At 38.9% G+C, this 19,964-nt stretch overlaps 1 protein-coding gene across 1 annotated transcript in view; it reads right to left on the bottom strand.

Annotated features, from left to right (window-relative positions):
- wdr27 (WD repeat domain 27) overlaps positions 1–19,352 on the bottom strand; it is a gene marked incomplete at both ends in the record, with an annotated part of 42,801 nt that extends 23,449 nt beyond the window's left edge. Inside the window, 17 exons of the mRNA XM_079169324.1 lie at positions 1,354–1,475; positions 2,344–2,433; positions 3,032–3,135; positions 3,227–3,295; positions 3,520–3,589; positions 12,855–12,928; positions 13,911–14,023; positions 14,580–14,644; positions 14,837–14,928; positions 16,660–16,762; positions 16,932–17,046; positions 17,145–17,215; positions 17,455–17,506; positions 17,624–17,737; positions 17,982–18,106; positions 18,788–18,929; positions 19,215–19,352. Coding sequence (XP_079025450.1) covers positions 1,354–1,475; positions 2,344–2,433; positions 3,032–3,135; positions 3,227–3,295; positions 3,520–3,589; positions 12,855–12,928; positions 13,911–14,023; positions 14,580–14,644; positions 14,837–14,928; positions 16,660–16,762; positions 16,932–17,046; positions 17,145–17,215; positions 17,455–17,506; positions 17,624–17,737; positions 17,982–18,106; positions 18,788–18,929; positions 19,215–19,352 — 1,659 coding nt within the window. The remainder of the gene's footprint in view (positions 1–1,353; positions 1,476–2,343; positions 2,434–3,031; positions 3,136–3,226; positions 3,296–3,519; positions 3,590–12,854; positions 12,929–13,910; positions 14,024–14,579; positions 14,645–14,836; positions 14,929–16,659; positions 16,763–16,931; positions 17,047–17,144; positions 17,216–17,454; positions 17,507–17,623; positions 17,738–17,981; positions 18,107–18,787; positions 18,930–19,214) is intronic.
- Positions 19,353–19,964: the final 612 nt, after the last annotated feature.

Genomic DNA, 19,964 nt, shown 5'->3' with positions numbered 1-19,964 from the left:
ACGAGACAAAAGACATTATTGGTAAAAGAAAATATATTACTAAAATATAAATATATCCTAATTTAATTTTATAAGAAGAATACATTTTATGTGGCTCCTAATTTTCTTAGAAGTAAAAAAGTCCAAGACCTCGAGAAACAGGTTCTAAATAGTTTTGTCTAACTTTGTACTCCAGGTTGCCTGAAGGGGTTCACAGCAAAGCCACGGCTGAATTCTTAAAGCAATAAAAAGCTTTAAGAGTAAGTGCTGTACACCACTATAGCTGTTTAATTGCTCAAAATGACACATGCAACACCCTCAATTGGGGAGAGAGAGAGAAACCCACGAGAATAAACGTGAATGTTTGCTCTAACACTAACAACCACCATCTTTATTTATTGTTGCCTTTATAGTTCATATTTCTTTCTAGAGTTGTTCAAGTATAACTGTGCAAAGCTATTTGTGATTCTGGCTCACCCCGACAGAACTCTTGTCGCTGAAAAGACATTTGTTGCCAAGTTCTTTCATAAGAACACCAACCAGTCAAAAGCTGCAGACCTGGCCAAGCTCAAAACAATCTCACTAAGTGGAGCAAAGCAGGTTTGCTAAGCATCAGCTATGGGGAGACCCCAGATTTTGTTTGCACTTGGCAAGGGGAAATAGACACACTTCTGACTGTCCCATTAAATGTGATACCCAATGAAGTAAGGAGGGTCTGCGTATGATCAGAGTTTTGGATGCTCTAAGTCCAGGAGATGCTTTGAATGACAAAGTCCCTATCCGGGAGCCATGAAACACACTATTTCATCCACCCAATTCATTTTGTTCTCTCTTTTTATTTCCACGAGTATAATTACATGAAAAGGAAAACATGAATAAAGCATTTTTTTTTTTTATCAAAATGTCAAAGATGCACTTTGAACATTACTCAGAAATTGTTACCAAAGGGGGCAAAAAATGTGAGAATGTTCATCATAACATCTCTTACCTGCATTTCACCACGATATAATAGAGTTAACCCTTTCCATCACCCGTAATATGCATCTCTTTACACCAAATGTAATTCAAACCTGAGACATTATATTTTGAAAACATTTTCTTGAGAACAACAAATGAAAACATTTTTACTGAGAGTGAAAAATGCGTACAGCTTGTGTCTGTAGTAATAGTTTTATACTTCTAAATCAATTTGAGTTTTAGACCTTCAGAGAGCGGACATTTTTACAATACGAGGTCACTCTGGCTCGTCTTCATTTCTTCACTTAAATTAGGGTGTGTAGCGGTTAGGATTAGGGTGATAGGGACGGAATGAAATCCATAAAAAAAAAAGGAAATAAATACAAGGTTGTATTTGCGAATGCATGGAACATTTACCATGATAATGGCTGGCTCTGGGCTGCCGTGGGTCCAGATTCGTAGTGACTGGTCTTCTGACGCACTCAACCACCACTGTCTGTTGAGGCTCCAGCTCACACTGCTCACTGGCTTGTCATGCCCTGCTTATAAAAGGGAGAGGTTTGAAATTATCCTGAAAACAGCGTGTGGCTGCAACATTTACTTTTATGGTGCTGCTCAGAGAGTCTGGCAGAGTGAAGAGAAGAGGCACATGGTGACCTACTGGTCACCTCAACTTCTGTCCTCTTATCTCTGCTGCCCCTTTGTGGAGACTGTGTTCCCAATGCACGCAAGCGATCAAGTGCGAAAGACATGCTAGACAATGATGGCTATCCTTATTATGCTTGCCTGCGTTTACTTTACTGCCTAGGATCACTGGGTGGCAGACAGAATTGACTGCTCTTAGTATTGTTTTAATTTCTGATACTGTGTGGAAGTATAAGAAACTATATCACGTCAAACCTAGTTGGTCTCTAAAGCCGTGCCCTTTTCATCTTTCTTTTTTCTATCATCACCTAGGTTTTACTGTCTGGCAAAAACAAAGACGGCATGTACTAAATTCCTGCGTTGGAATATAACCAAAGCACGCTTTTTCTGGTAAAAGAGAACTCTTTATCTACTACTTTGACAGTGATAGCTGATAAAGTCAATATTTGGAAATGTGTGGAGTCTTTCATCTTAAGCCATGGATCCATTTCAAAGTATGTTCATCAAAGATATCCCAAATAAGGCTGACCTAAATCCAAGTAATAAATACTTCTCAGTATTGTCATCCCCCGCGTCTTCAGGGGTAAGATCTTAACCTTTGATGACTGTGTCGGTTAATAAAACCCCATCATGAAAGATATCATGGATAACGCGTAAAATGAATCATTTAAATGCACTGCTTACAATAACACCGAGGTGACTGAGGGAAAATACTGAATAACCCTGATGTTAAGTAAGGATACTCATGACTACTTCATGCACCTGTGTAGACAGTTGGATTGCCAGCCAGGGAGTTCTTGTACAATAACACTGAGCTGTCGGCAAGACCACACAGTATTTGTTTTCCGTCACCTGGGAGAGACAAGGAAACACAGGATCGTTTTATTTGGATTTTTCAGTCAACAGCCGATTTATTATTAACAGAAACCAATAACTCTGTCTTTAAACGTAGGGGGGAAGTTAGTTTAAACAGGAACACTTATCCTCAAAAATGTAATATAATTCTTTAACGACAACAATTAAATGGTCTTAGTTCACTGCCAATTACACTTCATAAATGATTGTTTTACCTACATTCACCCTTCCAGTAGAGGATGGACAAAACTGGATGCAGTATGTAACCCTTTTCTGTTTGCAATGCAACGCCTCAAATGATGTTACTGCTGACAACGAATACTACGAATTCAGGATCCAACGGACCATCACAATCCAAATAAATGTCAAATGACATCATTCAATGCCATCATGTTGTTGTAGCATCACGGGGGACCAGCCTACAGTCCAGAATCACGATCATGGGACAGTTCTTAGTGTGTAACTGAGAGCTCAAACTAAACTCAAGTAGCTTAACCTTTACACAGATATAATCAAGATCTAAGACTCACTTAAATATATCATTATATTGTGTTTAAGATGTTATAGTCAGTATGCAGCAGCTAAATTGTCTCACCTGAATACTGAAGGCAGTGGACTGGCTTATTGCCAATGCTTAGATGAATGTGTGAAACAGTAGGTGCTGCACTGTCTGCTGGATAATCTCTGAGGAGTGAACCTCTAAATGACAAACAAAAGGTTGAGTGTTAATATCAACCGTAACATTTGAAACCGTTCTCGACATTGTATTTTAAATGATGGGACTGCTTACTTATTTTTCTTAGCCTTTTGAGAGGAGGGATTCTTCTGGCTATTGGTTTTCGGTGAAAACATCATATTTCTGAAAAGCAAAAACAAAATCTAAATATTCCTGTGATGTCTCCTGCATCATTTGATTCATCAAACCTCATTTCTTACTGTATGTTTTGGATATGGTGCATTAAACTTCGTTTTTCATTTCAATCTTCCTCTCACTTGAATTTACATTACGGTTTTTTAACCTGAATCCAAATTTAAACTGTAATTTGATTTTCTATTAGGCAAAAAGTGACTCTCTGAACCTACCTTGGGGGACTGTTGTATCCAGAAGACTTCACTTTTGAGTGGAAAACCAGAGGCTGCTCCTTTATTCCTCCTTTGTAAAAACGATAAGGTGGTTTATTACACGTAGACTAACAAACACAAGTATGTTCATGAGTATAAATGATCTACAGTACATATAATGCTCAAAACAAAAATAGAAGATAGTACAAAGACAGAGTCCCATTTACAAATGAGTAGATCTAACAATGTGAGTCAAAAGTCGAAAGGAAAAGATGACCTCTGTTCATTAGCTTCCATAATTAGGATAGAATTACTCATGATATTGTGGTGGCTTTTCATGGATTAAAGGAAAGGAAGCTCAATATTATTGGGGGACCACTACCGTGCTGTGAGCATTAAGTGCATCAGCCGCAAACTGTGGGATGGTTCATTCTGCTCCCTGTTCACTGTCAGTGCCTTTACTATATTACAATGAGCTCACTTTTTCCACAACCATTAAAATGTGTGAGGCTTTCCAAAAACTGCTCTCAAGTCAAATACAGGCAAAGCAAGAAAAGGTCACATAATCTCAGAAAAGAATATATGATTTGGTTTAAAGCGTTGACTTTGATTCAACACTAGTTTATCACTTAAGCAGAAATGTCCAAATGATTTATCCAATATTAATTCATTAATCAATTTAGTTGATCAGCAAAACTAAGTAAACCTGGACAAGTGAACTGAGTATTTGAGCTTTTAAGATACAGCTCTTGAATTTCTTTCCATGCAATTATATATCTTACACAGCTATTGTCTTTTTCAGTGACAGTAATTCATTAATTAATTGTGTAACGTGCTGAAGTTTAGTAACAGATTGCTATCGAACATGAACTTGATGGTCACACAAATGTTTAATGGCATTTGAATTATTCTTCAAAGGTTTTAGAAAAGGAAACCTGATAACAGAATCCCTGATGAGAGTCGATAACAAGCAAACCTATGGTTAATAACTTAGCAATGGACATACCACATGTCCGTAGTTTTAATTTGCTAATATATCATTAAAGTCACAAACCAAACCCTGAACAGCGTAACAGGCTAACCTGGCTGTGAATCATTGACCTAGTGTTTGAGTGCTAGTTGTCCTTAAGCTCTCGGACATTTAACACAAGTTAAACTGACCAGTCAAAATCAAAAAGGAAGCACATCTGGATCTCCTTTCAACCCTCTCTTATCGGAGTGTTTTTCAGATTTGATCAGCAGTTCCAATGTTCGATACAGGTTGTTTTTTTCCTGTAAAGTACATTTGACAACCTCTGAACAACTACTATGTCCCTTTTTCTTTGGATTTTGAAGTGAAATGTGAGTTTGAGGTATACGTTTCCTTTTTTTTGTCTGTCCAGCCTCGAAGGATAACGTTGTTGATATTATTCATCCTGTGTTGCCTCTGTGAAAGCAGAAGTCTTATTTCAATCCTTAGTTGAGATTTTTCCACGAAGACGTCTTCATTGCACGAGGTGTTTACAAAGCAAATGTAGAGGCTTTCATGAACCAGGTATTTAACTTGGGTCAAATTGGTAACAATAGGCAAAAAGCAGATAACAAATGATTTTTCCTCTGGTCAATGAAAGGTCTTGTGACACTGGTTGCTCTCATGTTGCACCGTCCTCCACTCCTCCACTATGTTGTCTGTAAGGTGAGGTACTGGAAGTAACTTTTGATCCAGAACAGATTACATGCAGGAAATTTTAGGCCACAAAACTAATTACCTGGCAACACAATCACATTGGCATTGCTAAACAGCCCCATTAACCCCCTGTTGATATATAACGGTCATTTAGTTTTATTGCGCAGTAAAAACCCCATCATTTACGCTGACTTCACACTAGACGCTATTTGAAGTGAGGGTTTCAGACAAGGGCGTAGGTTTGGTCTCAGCATTGGTAGGGACACTGCCCCCCCCCCCCCCGCCATATAAAAAAAACGTAGTTGATATTATGTTGAACAGAACTTTATTAATAAAATATATTAACATTTGTGTAACTTGGAACTGATTTAAACATAATAACAGTAATAAAGCCTTAGTTTAAATACAAAACAGTATTCTGCACCAAATAAATAATAATAATAATAAATAATTAAATAAATGAATAAAAAACGTTCTGCTAAAATGCCAATATACAGTAACAGTATATTCTATATCCAAAATATATATAAAAAAAACTTTTCCCAGTTGTGCAGCCAAAAAAAAATAAATAAATAAAACTATTCTGCAGCACTTAATAGGCTATAAATAAAGTGCTTTCCTCCTTTATGCAATTATTAGTAGTGCTGGGCAACGATTAACATTTTTAATCTCGATTAATCGCATGGATTTTTTGCGATTAATCGCATTGTTATGGCAAAGTTCAATAATGAATTCAAAAGTAGTGTATTACGCACTTTTATTTTAAAGTACTGCTATATGAACAAAAGTGCAATAACATTTGGTTTGCAAACACTTTAAACAAATAAGGTGCTTTTTAACAGCAGTATTCTCTTTACACAGCAGTTATATTTCTTGCACTATCTGTGCTCAGTGTGCTGACTTTATGTGAAACGTTCCACTGCTGTGCAACAGGAATAAAATGTTTCAGCACGTTTCATCAAAATGTCTGTCTTCTGTCTTCATGACAGTTAGAGCATGTCATGTCAATGCAGCTCTACTGTTCATCAATATAATGCTGTAACGCAGAGGTGATGATGGTTACCCAGCGATCAAAGAATAAAGACACTTATATAATTCATACTTTGTTGGCATCTTATTCTGAAAACCGGATGTTCGTCTGAAGAAACCGGATGTTGTCTCACGTGACGTGACAAAGGCTCGAAAGATCAAAGAATAAAGAGACTTATATAATTCATACTTTGTTGGCATCTTATTCTGAAAACCGGATGTTCGTCTGAAGAAACCGGATGTTGTCTCACGTGACGTCACAAAGGCTCGCAACAGAACGATCCGTTGTGGGCGTTCTGTTGCGTTCTGTTGCGAGCCTTTGTGACGTCACAGGACATTGACTCGTTATTGTAGGATATCCTTAAGCCAGAGTGTAGTGTTGTACTCACAGAGCTATACGTGACATCTTTACCGAGGAGTTTTAAAAGCAGACTGCATTGAAGATTAGAATAAAACAGCAACAATTGCCATGGATAGACTAGAAACGATACAGCTTGAAATGCTGAGTGAGTACTTTCAATCTCTCAAGGGTAAAATGTCAACTTTTGAGTATGATTTGAAACGTTTCGAGAGCTATAGAAACTTTGAAGAAAGGACTACATGGGACGAAACAACAAAGACTAAGTTAACCAGATCTCCACATCGCAATTTACCACTGTACCGCAAACAGAAGGAAATAAAGCAGTGGCCTAATCTCCCAGAAATTCAAATGTATTCTGCTTTAAAACGCAAATGTCATATTTTCCGGGACATGTTGATGCACTGGCTGCAAATGAATCGGCTGCCATATGGATTCAACGGCACGAGAGATATAGACGCTGGACATCTTTTCCATTCACATTTGGCCTCTTTGGAGGTTGAAAGAATTGACATTATCCTTGAGGAAATCAAGGATTTAATGATCAAGATCGTTGAGGAATTGACAGGCATTGAGCGTGATCTGGCAAAAAAGGAAATCTCTGAGGAGGTTGAAGCTTTTGCAAAAATCTTTCTTTGGCTGATTCTTAAAGACCAGAAGAGATATAAGAAGATTTATCCAAGAGGAATGAAATTCGAAGATCGCGAATTTGTTGACATGTTGTCATACATAGATCAAAACATAGGTGATTATTGCCCAAAGATTTTCCAATGTCTAATCACAGAGGAAGTTGAGGATTACCTCTCCAGTCCATTAACAAATGGGATGATGCCCGAGACAACCCCAGAAACAATCAGAAACAGAACATCTTGCAGTCAGTCACGCGCTAAAGCGTACGCTGTGCTACTAAACCAAATGTGGTCTTTCATGAAAGAGATGGACGTTAAGATCGCCTCACACAAAATATACCCTAAGTATCATCCGTACTTCTGGTTCAATAACGAACGTTCAACGACTGGCTCAGTATACAAGGACTCACATGATGAACCTGCGCCAGGTGCAACAGCACAGGAAGAACTAAAGAAAAGGTCAGTTCAGGTATTCGTGGAGGCGCTGGTTTCGCGGATATTCGAGGAACCAAATCTGACATGGAGCACTGCAGACATCAAGGCCATCACCATGCGTCTGTTTGAAAGAACGTGGATCGAAGTCCAGGATGTCAATTTTAAACTCAAAACATTAAAAAAACTTGACAAGGCTGTTTTCAAGTTCCTGTGTGAGAACTGGGGCGGTTCAGAAAAGGTGCAGTCATCCATGAGATTAGAGGAACGAGAACTTGGGAACTGCATTGCCTCCCATGTCGAATATCACCTGACACGACCCAAAAAGCGCAGCAACATCGGCAAGTTCTTCTCGTCTGTGGGCAAAGGCATCTCCAACATCTTCATATGTGGATCGGAGGTTCAGGAAACAACCTCCATGGATAGACCAGAAACATCACGGACAGAGGAGATGCTGATGGACAGATGTGCTGTCAGCCCTCTCAGCGGAAGAAATGAGAACCAGGTGAAGTCCAGTCCGGACGGCACACAGAGCTTTTCAGAGGTTCAGGAAGACTTGATCCATAAAGAGGTTACAGCCTCATGTGTCAACTCTGTCCTCTCCTTTATCGCTCCAAGTGAAGAGCCTATAATTAATCCGAGCATCACTCCCCCTCACAAAAGTCCAACTCGGGAAACAATCTCCATGGATAGACCAGAAACATCGCAGACAGAGGAGATGCTGATGGACAGATGTGCTGTCAGCTCTCTCAGGGGAAGAAATGAAAACCAGGTGAAGTCCAGTCCGGACTTGATCCATAAAGAGGTTTTAGCCTGTGTCAACTCGGCCCTCTCCGTTATCTTTACGTTAGACGACATCTGATAACTTCTACTGTGATAGTAGACAACATCTATAACTTCTGCTGTGATAGTAGACAACATCTATAACTTCTACTGTGATAGGAGACAACATCTATAACTTCTACTGTGATAGTAGACAACATCTGATAACTTCTACTGTGATAGGAGACAACATCTATAACTTCTACTGTGATAGTAGACAACATCTGATAACTTCTACTGTGATAGTAGACAACATCTGATAACTTCTATTGTGATAGGAGACAACATCTATAACTTCTGCTGTGATAGTAGACAACATCTGATAACTTCTACTGTGATAGGAGACAACATCTATAACTTCTACTGTGATAGTAGACAACATCTGATAACTTCTATTGTGATAGGAGACAACATCTATAACTTCTGCTGTGATAGTAGACAACATCTGATAACTTCTACTGTGATAGGAGACAACATCTATAACTTCTACTGTGATAGTAGACAACATATATAACTTCTACTAAGAGTGAAAATTGTGGAGTCAAAGGCAAAAGACAAATATTCTTTTCACAAGATTCTGAAGCTGCTCTTCACTCTAGCGGTGACATCACGCACTCTAAGCTGCGCAATACACACCCATTATAAAGGCAGAAAAGGACTGAAAAAATCATAAAAGTTCAAATGTGACAGTTCAAAAAGTATAAAAGATATCAAAAAGCTGAATTATGCGGCAATAGATCAGGGTTTTGCCAACATTTTAAAGTTGAAATGGTGTCTGTAGCTGAAAGTATGAGGAAATTGAAGGATTTGAAATTTGAAGAACTTTAAGAGGATTTGAAAATATTCTCCATAGAAACCTTTTCAAAAGAAAATGTGCAAAAAACTTAATAATTCAAAAAGTTTAAATATTTGAAATATGAAAAGTCATAGCACCCCTCTGCTGAAAGAGCTGAACATTTTGACATTCGAACGGTTTCTTTAAAAAATGTGGAAGGAGAAGAGTTGCAAAAAACATATGGAAGAAATAGTGGAATAAAGAAAACAGGATAACTATAGTTGGAATGCTTCAACAATAAAGAAAACAGGATAACAATAGCTTTCCTGTTGTAAGCAGTGCAGTTTCCGCCCCACACAGTGATGCAGTTTGTCAGGATGCTCTCGATGGTGCCTCGGTAAAAAGTGCACATGATGGGTGGGGGGGGTTCTTGCTTTCTTCAGTTTGTGGAGGAAGTAGAGGCGCCTCTGGGCTTTCTTTGCCAGTGATGTTGTGTTGGCTGTCCACGAGAGGTCCTCACTGATGTCCACCCCCAGGAATCTGGTGCTGCTACTGTGATAGTAGAAGTTATCAGATGTTCTAATAATCTAATAACTTCTACCGTGACGGTAGAGAACATCTAATAACTGATTCAATAATAAATAAATAAACACATAAATAAATAATAATTGTGCTTATCTCACCTGTCATTTGCCATAAGAGCAGTAAATCATCCTTTCAGAGTAAAATTCTGCTAGTTCAGTGAATTTCACATTTATATAAAGTAGCTATATTCACTCAAGTACAGTAATAATGTAGAACTCAGAGGCTTTTGTACTTTGTGTATCTACATTTTATGCTACTTTTTAATTATACTCCACCACATTTGAGAAGGGACTACTGTGCTTTTTACTGTACTACATTTATTTGACAGCTCTAATACTGTCAAACTAAGATTTTAATAAGCATTAAACAGCATTGTTATTCAATATGTACACAAACATGTAAGTTCAAATTAGACGAGTTGGACGATTTTAAACTACATTATGCATTAGTAATAGTCCAAAATGATGAAAAACATTGACGAGGTCAATTCTGCATAATGAGTAGGCTAATTCTACTTTAGTATTTGTACACAGCGACATTGCTCATCTGAAGGAGGGCTCGTGTTTCCGGGTTTCCTACTAAACAACTAATCGTCTTCAGACACATTTCCAAGTCGAGTAATACCTGCGTAAAATCACAGAGGTTTGCTGTGTGCTCTTTTTACAGCGCTCATTATGTTAGACTTAGCCTAAACTGTCTTAACCATTACAGCAAAAACGCTTCATAATAATGACATTCATCAGTCCAGCTCAAAACATTAGGACGTTTAGCTACTGATGCAACGACTAAAGGAGCAAGAGATGATTCTATCTGACCAAAAACCATTAGTGGTTGTTAATATTAACATGACTTCAAATACATATTACATGTTTGGTTTCTGTGACTTTAAGAAGTGACAATGATTTGTTTTACAGTTTGGTTCGTCTGCATTGGAAGGGACACGGCTTCGGCCAGCCCTGGAGTTTATTCTAAAACAAACCACTAACTGTGGTTCTCAGGAGAAGGGAAAACTCAGACCTCCCTCTGAGTTAGCTGTTGAATGTGGCCCAAGAAAAAGAAAAAAGAAATAATTCAAGCTTCTAAAAAGGAATAAACCATAGCAGGTATATATATATATATATATATATATATATATATATATATATATATATATATATATATATATATATATGTCTGAGATATTATTTTGACTGTAACAAGAGTCTCTGGTCTGAGTTATTGCCTTACTGAACTGTAAAAAGTGGGTCACGGAGTAGAAGTAAAAGGTATCAGAGGTACAGTAACTGAAGACTGACACATATGGAGCCAAACTAAGGGTCTGACAGCGAGATAAATCACGAAGCACCTGAAGAATACGCTGCCTATGTGGAACATATGTGTAGCGTACTGGGAGGAAATGTTCAAAGAGGGCAAAGAATATACTACTAGATATCGCTAATATAATACTAACCACAATATCAAACTTTATTAGACAGCTAGATGTGAAGTTGCGAACTACATTTATGAAACAATAAGGCACTCCATACATGCTGTAAAGCAGTGACTAATGGCATAATAGTCAGAAGCAGGAAACACTCTCCTCTCATACTGGACTAGTCAAGGCCTCTCAGTCCAATGTGTGTCACAGATTGTTTTTTCCATCTCACTCTACCCAAAGCTAGTATGGAATGCTTGATGCTCTATGTCATGTCAAGGTAAGCCGATGCCTGGCAGCAGCCGTTCAGATGCTTTTATGGATGAGCACCCAGCATTTTTATAGAAATCTAAGCCTGCTCTCCTTTTGAAATTGGTGACATTGGTGACATCTGAGGACAAAAGAAAAGTTACACGTTCCTCATAAAGAAATACATTGAAATGGTAATGTATTAAATGCATCTATATTTTAATGTTAACAGTTATTGTTTTGATCACTTTCTACTGAAGGCTGAGATGCATTCAAAGTCAGCTCTGAACTTGCAATGGAGGCCATTCAATGCCATTTGCTGCTTTAGTAGGCCCCTGATAGCCTAACTATAAAACAACCTAATCAGGCAAGACTCAGGCATTGCACTTCATAAAAGTGACATCATGCAAAAAGTAATGGCAGCAGATTATCACCAATGTCAAAAAGTGAGCCAAGAGTCCTGGTTCACTTCATGATTATGTAATGAGGCGGTGAGATGTGACAACAGATATCTAGTCTGCACTCACTTTTCTTTTGAAAAAGCTGCACCAGACTTTCAGTTGAAAAATGTTTTCCTTTCCAGGAATTGCGGAGGTTTATGGAGTAATTTGTATACAATTCTGCAGATGTATTTTAGAATATAGAGTTGCATGAGCGCAGCGTGGTGGGCTGCACTAGTCCGTAAATGTTTGCGGTTTCTGGTCTGACACTGCATTCATGCAGCACCTCTGGACTCCCCTGAAGATCCCCTACATCGTCTGGCACTGGCAGCTCCCTTCACTCCAGCTGTGGGGAGCCTAATACTGGCTTTCTCAGCAGTAACTCTCTGTAACAGCAACATGTAAACCACAGTATATTGTACTGTAGGTCTCCAGCAGAATACTTTCAAGCTGCCAGATCCTAATGATACACCAAAGAGCCACAAACCACAAACCACACTTTACAAAGGAATCCGCTCCTGCAAGAAGCAACCGTACAACAAACTGAGCTAACTAAAGAGAACGTATCGCGCTAAATGTGTTGTACTCTTGCTGTTGCATAATTTGAAGCACCTGCCTATGTGGCACATGAAAACGGATGTAAAACTAATTATGAATGCCACATCTACACTACCCACAATGCAAAGCATGGAATCTTTTTCATCTTTCATATTTACAGATAATGACGAGGTTCTCATGCGCTCTTGTAATAGCCAAACACACTTTCTATAAACCTACAATAAGTTCAATTTAGGAGAATTGTCTGTGTCCAAGCAAAACACACAAAGAGCCAGTTATGGAGTAAACTATGAAATGGGTCATACTTTTAAAACCAAGAGTGGTCAAACAGCAGTAGCTCCCTTTTTATTTCATGTGCATGAGCAGAAGTGAGAGGGGACTGAGGGTTCAGATGCTGACCTTTCTTTTTAGGATGTTGAGGCTCCTTCTTCTTTAACTCGGCATTCAGAGGAGATTCAAGCAGTGGAGGAGAACTGAAAACAAAAAGGGAGGGGTGGAATGGGGAATAGAGTTACTGGAAATGAAGGAGCAAAGCATTTTCCAGCATTGTGGATTATTAGTCCTTCTAATTCTCAGTACCATATCGTTGACTCGTGAAAAACCAGATGGCAAGAATGGTCATAATATGCCAAGTTAATATGGAAGAGTCAGAGGGAGTTACAGGCAGGAGGCCAACTGAAAAACATACCACACTTTTGTATATATTGCTGGTGAGGTCAGGTGACCAGTGGCTGAGAGAGAGAGAGAGCAACAAAAGCCTACAACTGCACTGTTTTTTGCACATTTTAACAAGCTGACGTGGTTGTTCTTTGGCTCATAAATTGCAAATTTGTTAAAGGAGAAAAACACATTATGTTGACGAAATGATCAGTATTTATTGGTGCTGCTGGATTTAGCTAAATAATAATTTATGGAGGTACAGGTAATACCTGCATGAATTTCACTCCTTCCCCAGAGCACGTTTTCTTTAATTTATGGCCTTTATAAAGCTATGTTATTGTGAGAATAAGTATGATTTCTGGATTCATTTCGTACATCCAGTACTGACAGTTTTATTAACCCATGCAGATTTAAATGCTAAGACGTATAAAAAATGTTCACAGAGTTTAGTCATTCACCAAGTAGAGCGGTTCCAGGCTGGAGCCAAATGATTACATGAGCTACAGAAAGCAGTTGTTTTCTCTTGTACTACTGCCACTGAATAAAGAAATTACAATAACAGAGTATTATTTACAATACAAGCAGCTGAAATACACACAGTGGTATTTAGCAGCTTGTTCTTGATCAAGAAAACCTGGGTTCCAGGACCACGTGTCAATGAAACACTGACTTTTTACGAACAGAGCTGATTTGTTGCTTATCTCTTAATTGAAGGGAGCTGTCTTCTAGGGAGTCAACATACCAATACATACCAATGCAGCATCACTAAATATTTGCCCTTAACTCCAGGTTTACCTGGGGAATACCAGAAAGCCTTCACCACTAGCCCAGGTCCTCCTTAGGTCCCAGGGACGTAACTCCAACAGGACCACACGTGGAGTAAACAAAGAGCTCACTAAAAACACCATCTGTGGGACAAGGAATTTGAGAATTAATTAATATTAATACAGTATCATTCCATTATTATTCTAAAATGATTAAATAAAACTATTCCTTCATTAATAATGCTGAGGAAAATAGAGACAACGATAAGTCAGGACGATAAGTCAGGAGGATTTATCCTGCATTACAACACCTAATTGATTCTCTGTATGAACAGAAAACATATCACTTTCCTTCAGGAGGCAAACCACAGTAAAACAAAATGATATTTCATATAATCCTAGAGTGGATGGTGAAAAAGTTGAAGATACCAACAAGGGACTGACTTCAGTGGTTCATACTATAGTGACAAGGTGCAACCAGGCCTGCACGCAACCGGTCTGACTCAAAGGGTCAATTGCAACATGAGAACAATCTGATTAAAGACTTAATCAAATTGTCCTCAGATTGTCAAGGACTTAATTACAATCCTCTTTTAGTCCACACAACATCATGGGCCAATGGAATGATAAAAGTCCAGTTGACAGGACAATTCAACAAAATGTCTTAATGGTTAATCAAGATATTATTGGCATTACTCACAGAGTTATCCCCGCCTGGAGAGATTGACCACGACCCAGCCATTGTGATGCTTAAGTTGGGGTAGTCTAGAACAAACGAACATCAGTCATGAGTGTGGTGTCTGTAAATTACCTTTACATGATAAAAACAATCAGTTCTTCTTAGAAAGAAAGATAATCTTGTATAACCTCTGCTAAAGTAGAGTAATGGTGCACTGGTTGTGCATAAATGCTTAAAGATATCACAGTGGTATAGTAGTTACACCACTACCAGCCTACCTTTGAAGTTTAGTGCTGTTAGGAGTTCTGAGGTAGCCAGATCAACCACATACAGGCCATCAGAGCTTCCAACACACAACCAACTGTTGTCCCTGCAGGAGCCCACACAGAGGAGAATGAAAAAACACTGTTACAGTATTCCCCTTATAAGCAGTTCTTGTTCAGATCATTTGGGGAAAGACAATGTAACCACATACTCAAGAAAAACATAGTGGTGTGATGGAGTTGCAGGACTTGAGGTTTTTATTTAAGTTTCCTTTCACTTCATGTAGTCTAAACTATGTACACCCAGCACGATGGAAACTACTGCCACACCAAGTAGAGAGGAGTGGAAACTTAGCTTGAAGGATCCTTTTCATCCACTTCCTGAGCTACATGCTGAGGCTATAACAGTGTCCGCAAAATTGTGTATATTTAATGCATCATTATTTTCATGCTGAGCATGTGCTTCTGTACAGGATGGAGACAATTACAGCCAGTGTGTGAGGATGTTTATGTGATAATTGCACCATTAAAATTGAGTGTTTGTCCAGCAGCGTTTATTGCTGTTCGGCACAATGGATTTATTATATTCTACCACTGGGGGGCGCCAACGACCATATTCTAAATTGTACACATAGTTGCTTTAACAACGTAACTTTAGCACTGGACCTGTTAGTATTTTGAATTAATGTGCTGTAAATGTTTGAATGATAAAGACTCACACAAATGTAGATCTGTTTCCTGTTATTTGATAGTGTTTGTAAAGCGCAGTTCTATTATACGAAGAAATAATTGCACTGATACGGTTATACTACATTTCAACAGTAAAAACAATAAGCTACTCCCCCAGATGCATATTTATCACAGAATACACCTGAGCAAAATGGTTTTGTTGAATCCCATCAAATGGAAGCCAGTAAAACAGGGTTGCAGACAGACTTGGAGCAGCTGATGAACTAGAGTTTACCCTAAATCGTCTGTTCAAGCTGAACCGTAAAGATGATGTAGATGTTGCTCTGAGATCATATGCTTTCCTTTGGGCAATAAGGAATCAACGTCCATTTCATTCCAGTGGTCCACAAAATAAACAGAGAGTTGTGTCAGCGCTTTTTAAGAGCCTGCTTCCTGTCATAACATCAAATGTTTGACCAGCATGAAACAAGATTCTGCTACGAGCCTGCGAAAGTTTCCTGTGTTGTGAGAAGTTTCCTTTGACGTTTTCTGTGACTGCATGGACACGTGCAGCAAGCAGCCCATTAAGATGTGCCATTCAGTTCAGGCTTTTTTTTTTTTTTCCTCCAGGATTTCTCTGACAATGTGACAGCTACGAAGTGTTACTGGCAGAAATGTGCAGCTGACTGTGTTTGCATTGCTTTTCGTGATATTTTCCTGGATCCCATACAACTTCAACCTCGTGGAAATAAGAACAAATTGAGCCCTTGAGAATGGCAGCAGTGTTGACAGTATCATGTCTTGTTTCAACATTAAGATTCCTTGTCACAAATGAAGTAAAACAGTTTCAAATAATAAAGTCCATTCATCATTTTGAGCACTTGAGAGTGAGACTGGTCTCTATGCTGACACTATAAAATCCACCTTGGACAATGTGATTTCCCTTCTATAAATGCATCCAACCATCCTGTAATAAAGGTTACGATATTGTAACCGTAGGTCTATGAGCACAGGTGGAGCCCTCTACTGGACACTATGGATAACATTCTCCTCCAATCACGAGTTGCGCTGAGTCAGGAGTCTTCTGGACTAACCATGACCCAGAAATCTCGTACTTAGTATAAACTTTTCACACAGTTTAATCTATTGTATGGAGATCAGGCACTTACTTTTTATGCTCACTACTGGTGTCAGTGAATGAGTTACATAAAGCCATTCTGAGCACTGGCTTTGAAGTCTCCACATCATCTACAGCTGATTGTTCTGCGAACCCTGCAAGAAAATATCAAAATATCAGTGTGCAAGTAACTCGTTCTAATTGATTTCCTCTTTCTGAAAAGAGGTCGGTAGGATTTATGCAAAAGCGTTTGACCAAAGCTGTCCACAAAGTCAGTGCTAGGTATTCTCTGTCACTGACCGTTCGATAGATCAGTAACATCACCTGATTGATCGCTCACAGTCCCTTGGTGCGTTTGACGTCTTTTTTCCATCGTCTGAAGGTCCATTTTGGTCACCAGGTGACACTTGTGGTCATCAGGGAGAGAAAAGCACCACAGCTAAACCCAACAGATACAGGAGTGTTACACAGCGTGTGGATTGTAATCCCCTGATAGTGATTATGAGCTGTTATGGGCTGTGTGCATCAGTCACTAACCTGTCCATCAGTGGAGCCAGTGATAATGTGCCTGTTCTCCTCTGAGAGGAACACACTGAGCAGTGGAGAGGCTAAAGAAGAGAAGAATTGGCTCAAGGTATGTTTCAATCATTTTCCACGCCCTGACTCCTTTACAGCAGCCATTTAAATTTTACTTGCACAGTTTAAAGTGCTTGAAATCTAGCCTAACCCGTGCTTAAAGATAAGCCTTGATGCTATATTTGGATACTTGCAGCTAAGTCATATACTAAGAGATCATGATTTTCAATGGATTCCACTGATAATAGTTATAATAATAGTAATATCATACCTGAAAGCACAAAAGATTGGTAGCAAACAGCTTCAGTTTTTAAATCCCACACCTAAAAAGAGACATGGACAAGTACTTCCCAGTTATTAAAACTCAATTACAGTGTGTGTAATATTTGGCATAAATCAAAAGTGTGATCATTTTTTTTACGCAAATCTTAATTCAGTACTTTAAAGGTTCGGTCCTCTGATGTGGTGACAAGAATGTCTTTATTCCAGGGACAGAACTCTGCTGATGTTAGAGGTCCGAGGTGGCAGGTCAAAGTGGAGATCACTTCATGTCTCTGATGTGGAAAACAACAACAGAAACCTGGATAAGACAAAGTGATGACCTACAATGGCTACTAAACCATCACGCAGAAACAATATTTTGTTTTCATGCTGACTGACTGATTTCCAAGAAACTTATGAGCACGTCTCTTGATATATTGTACATACTGAGTCAACATATAGTGCCAACCAATGAACTCAAATGTATTCAGTGAGCATTTATAAGGGAAAACTGTGAAAACGTGCATCATCTCGTACCTTTGAGCTGAGAATATATACAGTTGCTGCTGAGCACGCCGCCACTCGTTCATCAGAGAAACAGAAGGAAAGATGGACCACGTCACCCAGTAAAGTCCCGATCACTGTTCCAGCTGCAACTCTACCTGCAAACAGATGAATTAGTCTGTTTGTGTTCAAAGCAAATGAAGTTCATGACCATAGTAGATGAGAGTGACATATCTGGTAATATTTCACCAAGTTTGTTGAGATTTTCAGTCAGGAAAAAGATCAAACTTACAGTACAGAAGATGGTGTATGTGCAAGAAGGGTGCTCCATAACTAAGGAGGTTGTAGGAGCCATTTAGCATGTACATTTATATTTTCTAGATATAGTTGTGTATACTTACGGACTACAGCATTTTGACCACTAGATGGTAGTGTGCACCTACTAGTCTATGAGGTAACACTGGTACAGTGATGTGAGTCAGGTGTGTTAGGTTACAGGTGAACAGGAAGATGGGTGAGCGTAGGTGGAGGGAACTCAGGGTTCTTTTTATTTTAACAGATAATGGAATAGTAAACTTAATCATGTAACCCTGTTTAACAGCAAATAATCTGGATTACTTCACATTCACGTTCATCTCATCACCGTCATCTATTCACTTCTATCAGCTTTCTGCATTTAATGGTACCATCACCAGAGGCGCACACACACACACACACACACACACACACACACACACACACACACACACACACACACACACACACACACACACACACACACACACACACACACACACACACACACACACACACACACACACACACACACACGTTCTCACCCGCCTGTGTTCTCTTCTGACATATTTCAATATCCCAGACAATGATGTAGTCAGCAGAGGTGGAGCAGAGGAGAACAGGTCTGCTTCGTTTTCCAAAAGTCATGGCACTGATCTCTCCATGGTGGCCAGTTAGCAACAGGGGCTGTGGACAAACATTCAAATTAGACTCAAGTGTTTGTAAAATACACAATACATTTGGACAAATTCTTTCTGTGGCTCCTGGATGATGGATTAAGTCAGTACGAGATTAATCTTATCTTTCTCCATCTTAAAATACAAAACAATATAAATGATATGACTAGATGTTATTTGTCTTACCAGGCTGTATTCCAATTTAAATCCTGAAATGCTGTTACAGAGGATAACGTTATAGCCTAACAATTAGCAGTCGTTTTGTGCAACAAGTAACCACACTTTGTGAACAAACCTTCTGCTCTGTGTCCACATTGCTGTAGATCAGCATGTCCTTGCCATGCAGTGGTACACCACAGTAAGAGTGACAACATGCGAGCTGTCGGTGTGACAGAAGCCGATCACAAGTCAAACTGAGCTTTTCAATCACCATCTTTGCCACACACCGTGTAGCTAGTGTGTGTTCCGAATATAACGCTAATTAGTTCCCGTTTAAACGTTGCCAATAATTCATCTTTCAACCACAGGCGGTAACGTTACTTCAGTGACTTTTGGTTTCATAAACAGTTACATTAAATGTAACCTTTTGTTGGGCTAACGACGCAGACGCTTCAGTTTACAGGTGGACACGAGTTGCAGGTTGCTAGGACACGACGCTAATTTCCGTTACAAAAGATGGTCGATAGCAAAACGACGCTTCACACACAACAAAACAAAAGTAACCTCATCATGGTTTATATGCACTGACTCTTGTTTATTATATACGATAGGCATCTTCAACGCTTCCAGTATGTTAGCATATATGAACACTACAATGTTCTGGGTGTGCCTGTAAATTAGTTGACCGCAGTAGTACTTTGAAGTAGAGTCAGAATAGAGTCAGAGTGGGACTTCTGTTATATTATATTCATGATTTCTCATCTGTAATACCCGCGTTTAACCACACTACGGCGATCACAGCTCACTTACTCACTCAGCTTTATATATATATATATATATATAAAGCTATGTATATTTTTTAATATATATTTTTTATATATATATA

Source organism: Pholis gunnellus (assembly GCF_910591455.1).
Source record: "Pholis gunnellus genome assembly, chromosome: 11".
NCBI classification, from domain to species: domain Eukaryota; kingdom Metazoa; phylum Chordata; class Actinopteri; order Perciformes; family Pholidae; genus Pholis; species Pholis gunnellus.
Note: the sequence above shows the minus strand (reverse complement) of the source record. Positions and strands in the feature narration are given on the sequence as shown.